Source organism: Corticium candelabrum, chromosome 12 (genome assembly GCF_963422355.1).
Source record: "Corticium candelabrum chromosome 12, ooCorCand1.1, whole genome shotgun sequence".
NCBI classification, from domain to species: Eukaryota; Metazoa; Porifera; class Homoscleromorpha; order Homosclerophorida; family Plakinidae; genus Corticium; species Corticium candelabrum.
The window spans coordinates 1460001-1467500 of NC_085096.1; the positions used below are offsets into that span (position 1 = coordinate 1460001).

General features: G+C 39.4%; 1 protein-coding gene across 1 annotated transcript in view; it reads left to right on the forward strand.

Annotated features, from left to right (window-relative positions):
- Positions 1–7500, forward strand: part of LOC134188161 (pleckstrin homology domain-containing family A member 7-like) — an 8800-nt gene that overhangs the window by 1037 nt on the left and 263 nt on the right. The window contains exons 2-5 of the mRNA XM_062656359.1: positions 1016–1230; positions 1815–1890; positions 1962–2030; positions 7223–7458. Of these exons, the coding sequence (XP_062512343.1) occupies positions 1016–1230; positions 1815–1890; positions 1962–2030; positions 7223–7458 (596 nt within the window). The remainder of the gene's footprint in view (positions 1–1015; positions 1231–1814; positions 1891–1961; positions 2031–7222; positions 7459–7500) is intronic.

Here is a 7500-nt window from a genome sequence, read left to right on the forward strand (position 1 = left end):
AATAAATAAATTAATAAATAAATTGATAAATAAGTTAATAAATAAATAAATTGATAAATAAATAAATAAATAAATTAATAAATAAATTGATAAATAAGTTAATAAATAAATAAATTGATAAATAAATAAATTAATTAATTAATAAATAAATAAATAAATAAATAAATTGATAAATAAATAATTAATTAATTAATTTAATTAATTAATTAATTAATTGATAAATAAATAAATAAATAGATAAACAAATTAATTAATTAATTAATAAACAATTAAATAAATAAATAAATAAATTAATAAATTGATAAATAAATAAATAAAAAATAATAAATAGATAAATAAATAAATAAATTAATTAATTAATTAATAAGTACATAAATAAATAAATAAATAAATAAATAAATAAATAAATAAATAAATAAATAAATAAATAAATAAATAAATAAATAAATAAATAAATAAATAAATAAATAAATAAATAAATAAATAAATAAATAAATAAATAAATAAATAAATAAATAAATAAATAAATAAATAAATAAATAAATAAATAAATAAATAATTAAATAAGTAAATAATTAAATTAATTAATTATTTAATTAATTAATTAACTAATAAATAGTTAAATAAATAAATTAATTAATATACAATTAAATAAATAAATTAATTAATTGATAAATAAATAAATAAATTGATAAATAAATAAATTAATATATAAATTGATAAATAAATTTATAAATAAATTTATAAATAATAAATAAATAAATGAATTAATAAATAAATTGATAAATAAATAAATAAATTGATAAATAAGTTGATAAATAAATAAATAAATTAATTAAGAAATAAATAAATAAATAAATAAATAGATTAATAAATGAATTTTCATAAGTAAATAAATGAATTGATAAATTAATAAATGAATTGATAAATTAATAAATACATTGATAAGTTAATAAATACATTGATAAATTAATAAATTGATAAATCAATTAGGTAAATAAATTGTTCTCTCAAGAAATGGCGAGCTCGCTGGTTTGTGTTGAAACGTAAGGCTACTGATGCGTGTGTGTTGGAGTACTACAAGAACCAGACGAAGAAAAAGCGGAAAAGAGAACTCGATTTATCCGGAGAAATTCAGCTGGCTGTTGTACCAGACTATGGACGAAGTTATGAGTTTGTTTTCTACATAGTTACTCTCAAAAGAAAGCTCTACTTGGCAGCATCTTCACAGTAAGTCTATTTGTTTAGTAATAAATTGATTATTAATTAATAAATTAAGTAATTCTTAATTAATTTTTTAATTAATTATTCGATTATATCATGTTATATGGTGTTGCTGTGTGTGTGTGTGTGTGTGTGTGTGTGTGTGTGTGTGTGTGTGTGTGTGTGTGTGTGTGTTTGTGCGTGTGTATGCGTGTGCCCTGCGTCTGTGTCTGTGTGTGTGTGTGTGTGTGTGTGTGTGTGTGTGTGTGTGTGTGTGTGTTTGTGCGTGTGTATGCGTGTGCCCTGCGTCTGTGTCTGTGTCTGTGTGTGTCTGTGTGTGTGTGTGTGTGTGTGTGTGTGTGTGTGTGTGTGTGTGTGTGTGTGTGTGTGTGTGCGTCTGTGTGTCTGTGTGTTTGTGTGTCTGTGTGTGTGTATGTGTGTGTGGCGCGCGCGCGTTTGTGTGTTTGTGTTTGTGAGTGTGTATGCGTGTGCCCTGCGTCGGTGTGTGTGTGTGTGTGTGTGTGTGTGTGTGTGTGTGTGTGTGTGTGCGCGCGCGCGCGCGCGCGTGAGTACGTATGTGCCATTAAAACAATGCTTACTATATCCCACAGAACTGATAGAGACGCTTGGGTTGGTGTATTGGGTCGAATGCTTAACCAGGAAGTCCAAGTCCAGCTGGCCAGCATAGTAATGAACAACCACACTATGTCTGACTCCCACCGTTGTAGCTAAATTTCAAGCAGCCATCTTGTGTGCAGGCAAAAAAGAAAGAGACGAAAGCATCCCCTTCTCGTTTACAAAGCATCTCGAGTCCTTCTAAAGCTGAGGTAAGATGCCAGACATACAAACAGTTAAGCATGAATGTATATACACGCACCCATGCAGCTATCACGTACACACATGCACACAGACACAGACACAGACACACACACACACACACACACACACACACACACACACACACACACACACACACACACACACACACACACACACACACACACACACACACGGACACAGACACACACACACACACACACACACAGACAGACACAGACACACGCGCGCACACACACACACACACACACACACACACACACACACACACACACACACACACACACACACACACACACACACACACACACACACACACACACACACACACATCAGAGTTTCGTTTCCATGGCAACACTACAAGTGTCGCCGGATCCGAAAGAGTTGCACTAACCAATGGTAGGGGGGACATCACAAACATGTTATGACGGCGTACAGAAATCTAAATTAATATTAATATTATTAATTAATTATTTAATTAAGTAATAACAGCTACCTCTTTAATAGTAAGCTTTACTAGATAATTTCCAAACTGCAGTAGGCAAACAATAATTAGTCACACGATTTTGATTCCTGTTGCTCTGTAGTCTTTGTTTACTGAATTTGTGACGTATACACCCCGTTACTCCATCTTGAATATATGAGATGCTCTAGGAGCTGAAGGACCCTTGTCCATCGACGGATAGTAACGGTGATCTGCAAGGACATAGGTAGGGGCGTTACCGTTCACATACGGGTAGTTAGAAAATTGACCAATAGCAATGCGTAATATGAAACGCTCCCCAGCGCGCGCATTCAAAATGTAGTTCTGAGTAACGCAACGCGCTACGCACTTCAAATTTGCACAAGACATAGAAATTAGCGATACAACAAAGACCTGTGAGTTCGATTTTTGATTGCTTCGTTCTGCGATTTTAGACTAATATTTTTCGCATGTTTACCACCTCTAACGTACAACGAAACGGAATCAAAAGCAGCAATAAAAAATCCAGCCCGCATACGTTGTGCAACGCCGTGCCGGAGATCTGCTTGCAACGTTTCATAGTCCACAACGGAGCCGTTTCTTAGTTTTAGGCTTTCAAATCTGTCAGATGCCTACTTTAGGAACACCCACTTTGGCACACCTCCCAAACCGCTTCCTGCTATTGCGTAAATTCTACTTTGTATATTCTTCCACATACACACACAGCACAAAGACAGTGCCCCAATGTCATGTTTACTTATTACACACTGCAACGAATATATTTATTGATACACAATCACTGCAATACCATACACTGCAAAATGTGTAGATATGAAACCAAAGCTGAGCATATCAGTAAGCAAAACCTGCAGTTGTTACAATGTACACCAGTTACGTTAGCCAGTAGGTTTCAAATATATAGCCTGGCCATATTCAAAACCTACTGTTACCACTAGGCACCACGTGGAGGTGTAACTGGATTTCGCCTAGCAAAATGTTTTGGGAATACAAGATACACAGAATACGGAATGACCACAGAGGACAAGATACACGGAATAGGGAATGACCACAGATGATGACAAGCTACTGTCCTGATGGAGACCAGTCTGAATCGTCACCGCCTCGTGGACGCCTCACATTATGTGGACGCCTCACATTATGTGGACGCCTCACATTACGTGGACGCCTCGGAGATGCTGGTGGTGGACAAGTCTCAGATGGTGTAGTGCTGACAGATGCTGCAGCACGATGAGGACGTTTACTTGTTGACTGACCCTCCTGATCTCTCACTTTTTTCCTCCTCTTTCGAGCACCCTTGCTTGATCCACTCTCCTCCTCCTCAATCATCCCAAAACCGCCTGCCTCGTAACTACTCGTCTCTTTCTGCCACAACGCATCCTCCCTACGCTTCTTCATCCCTCTCACCACCTGTCGTCTCCTCTTGTACTCCACACTTCGCTTTCCGAGCAACTGGTTCTCCTTCTTGACATCCAGTTTCTCAAGAAGGCGTTCAGAAACAGCAGTGTCTAAAATTCCCAAAGAGTGCAGCACATTAGCCAATCCAATACTGCCAACATTTCGTTGGATAACGGCCAAAGATGTGCTAAACCGAATTATTTCAAGAGAGGCAAATACCCCCTTTGGGCAACGCCTCCAAATGAGGGAATGAAGAGCTTCATTAGAATTTTGTGTGTCTCCGCGTTGCAACCTCTCGAGTAGGTCTTCATCGCTCAGCCTCTCAAAACTGGCTCCATGAGGTCTAGGACTTCTGGCTGTATCTCCTTTGGGGCATAGCTGGGATTGCCACGGTTATACTTGCACCACGAGCTATCACCAGGTGGACAGTAGGAGTGGTCTTTGGCATGGTGACAGTATATGGCTGTGATGGCAGTGATCATCCCAGATTTGTCACCAATGTGGCTTCGAATGGCTATGCCATAGTAGTTCTGCAGCCTGTTGACGAGGTCTGCAGTCAACCGGTTCGCGCCCTTCAACCCCTTTCTCATGGCCTCCCCAGATGGAGTTGGAATCTCGACATCCTTGTGTTCTGCCCATAACCTCCTCAGCTACGTCCCCATTCTCTTCTGCACGTGGCCGATGCAGTCACTCTTGGTGATGGTGACATCGTCACCGTAGGGCTTTGCTGCTAGAATCGACCTGAAAGCACAACAGTCACAGTCACTTATGAACAATGTAATGATTTGCATAAATTACTGACTTGAATGAGGAACTGTCGCCATCACCTATAAAGGTGGTGTACCTCAGTTTATACAGTTCCAATGACCGGCCCACATCAAAACCGCCCCATGCTGCTCCATTCTGTTCGACGAACCTTGGTAGTTGAGGCTGCAGGTTGGAGCGTGAGCCTCCTTCCACAGGCGAAACCTCTCAGTAGACCGATCCCAAGAGCCGTGGGACTGGCATTCTTTGCAGAACCGGCTCTGGATTTCAATGTCGAGAACCTTGCCTATGACAGCTGAGATGACAGCCTGGATGCCAAAAAGACTCTGGTGTCCTCTCTTCTGCCACGTGCCATCAGTCGACACAGCAACATCCACAACATCATCAGTGGTGGCAAAGCCAAGAAAGTCACTGTCATCATCATCATCATCACTGTCAGGACGGTATGTAGCTACAAAAACCAATTAGTCACTACAAGTTTTTTGACATTACAGCATAATTAGTAAGACATCAGAGGTTATTTGAAAACTTTGTGCAAACTGTGGCTATCTATGGGCATTTTTGTACGGGGAATGTACAGCGCAATCAAATGTCCAATCATCAAGCAGCATTTGTGTCACGTGCTGTCACGTGAGTCAGGTTACGCCAATCACCACGTAGGATTCGCGTCACGTGTCGAAGCGTGAATCAACAGCAATTTCAAGTAATTGATTACCAGGATCAGGTACGGTAGAATCACACAGAGTACGGAGCTCGGTAGCAGCTCTGGCCATTTGGTCCTTGGCAAGTAGCCGCTGCTTCCACGGCCTTCTGGTGGGACGCAAACGGCTCGTTTGCGAGTCCGCCATGCATCCCAACTACTGCTACTAGTTTCTATATATAAAAAATAAGGCAACAAACGGAGACACAAGATATGAAAACGATAATTCATACCTGTATTGCAGCATGGCCACCCCCAATTTCTCTCATTGCTAGCACCATTCTTCTGTTAACTTCGTACGCCTGACCAGCAGTCACTCTCTGCGAGGAATAGCAAGAATGGCCGGTACGAACGTCAACTCAACAATACCTAGAAAGAAAAATAGTCCAGTCGCTAACTAAATCTAAGACGGCACATTCTTACTTGTTGGTGCACTCAAACAACAGTGGGATTGCAAATCTCATCCTGTTGACGCCGATCTTCAGACGTAGGTGCCCGCTTTGGCACGTAGCACAAAGCGCAATTGGCTCTAGTTGAGCTGCCAAGTGCGACAGATCAATTAGCTATAGAGCGAACCCCTCTGGGGCAACAAAACCGTCACGCTCCTGACGAACTGTCGGCGGAACTCTGTTACGCTGACGACGAGGCATGACAAATAATTTGTAAACGAGAAAGAAAGAACGCTGTTACAACAAATTGACCGAAGAACAATGGCACGATCTGACCAATCACGGAAGTCGACACATTACATTCCTGCGTGCTGATTGGTTGCTAGGTTCAGATGCAATCAGTTGCTGTGGTGTAAGTCTGTACTCATGCATGCGCACGCTACCTAAACATTCAAAGCTGGATTATTTGGTTCGTATTGCTGTGTACAATCACATTACCTTGCATCACGTGTGCCAACGTTATAATAGCTCGTATAATCCAATATGGCAGCGAACAGCGACATTTACGTGAAGCGCGACGCTGCTGTTGAAGACCTCATTCTACATCGTCTGTAACTTCGCGCATCACCTACATTAGGAGAAATGCTTTCGAGGTTAGATAATTGAATAGTAAGGCTTCTTTTGGGCACATTTCTTGTACGTTTTAAAATATCAAGAAATTCGCCTTTTCAAAGATAGAGTGTAGCGGGCTACTTCCGTAATATCAGTATTAATATTAATGCGTTGCACCTTTAAATTAGAGCCACTGTTTATGACGTCATACCAAATTAGTGATATTATTAGTATTAATATTAATGAGCTGTATCATCAAGTTGGAGCCACTCTTTAAGACGTCATACTAACTTAGTGACGTGTACTAGCATTAATTAATATTAATGAGTGGCATTATTAAATTGGAGCTACATTTTATGACGTCATACTAAATTAGTGACGTGTGCTAGTGCTAATTAAATTTTAATGAGTGGCAACGAATTGGAGCCACTGTTTATGACGTCATACCAATTAGTGATGTATTATCTGTATTAATATTAATGAGCGGTATCATCAAGTTGGAGCCAATCTTTAAGACGTCGTACTAATTAGTGACGTGTACTAGTATTAATAAATATTAATGAGTGGCATCATTAAATTGGCGCTACATTTAATGACGTCATACTAAATTAGTGACGTGAACTAGTGCTAATTAATTTTAATTAATGGCACCATTAAGTTGGAGCTACAGTTTATGACGTCATACTAAATTAGTGATGTAATACAGGTATTAATATTAACTAGTGACGTCATCAAAATTTAAATTGATGCCACAGTTTGGTGACCATTAGAAAAAACGATTGCATTCTTGCAAATATGTAGCAATATGCATTTGCGTTTGCACGGTTGTTTGTCTAGGCGAGGTCGAGTGTTTCCGATTTTGTTCCCGCGGAAAGAGACGACACGCCCCCGCGTCCAAACCCCTACGCTCAACACGTGTCGAAGAAGTCGCCAACCTCGTCGTCCTCTCTTCGCCAGCAGCAGCTTCCACACCAACCTGCAGACTCTCACCTCCATTTTCCGCGACAATCAGCTGCCACCTGGTCGGAGAGTCCTGAGCCAGACGCATCAAAAGGTCAAACGACCACAATAGAGTAAGATGGTTAATTAAATTACATTTCTCTGTCTCTGCTGGT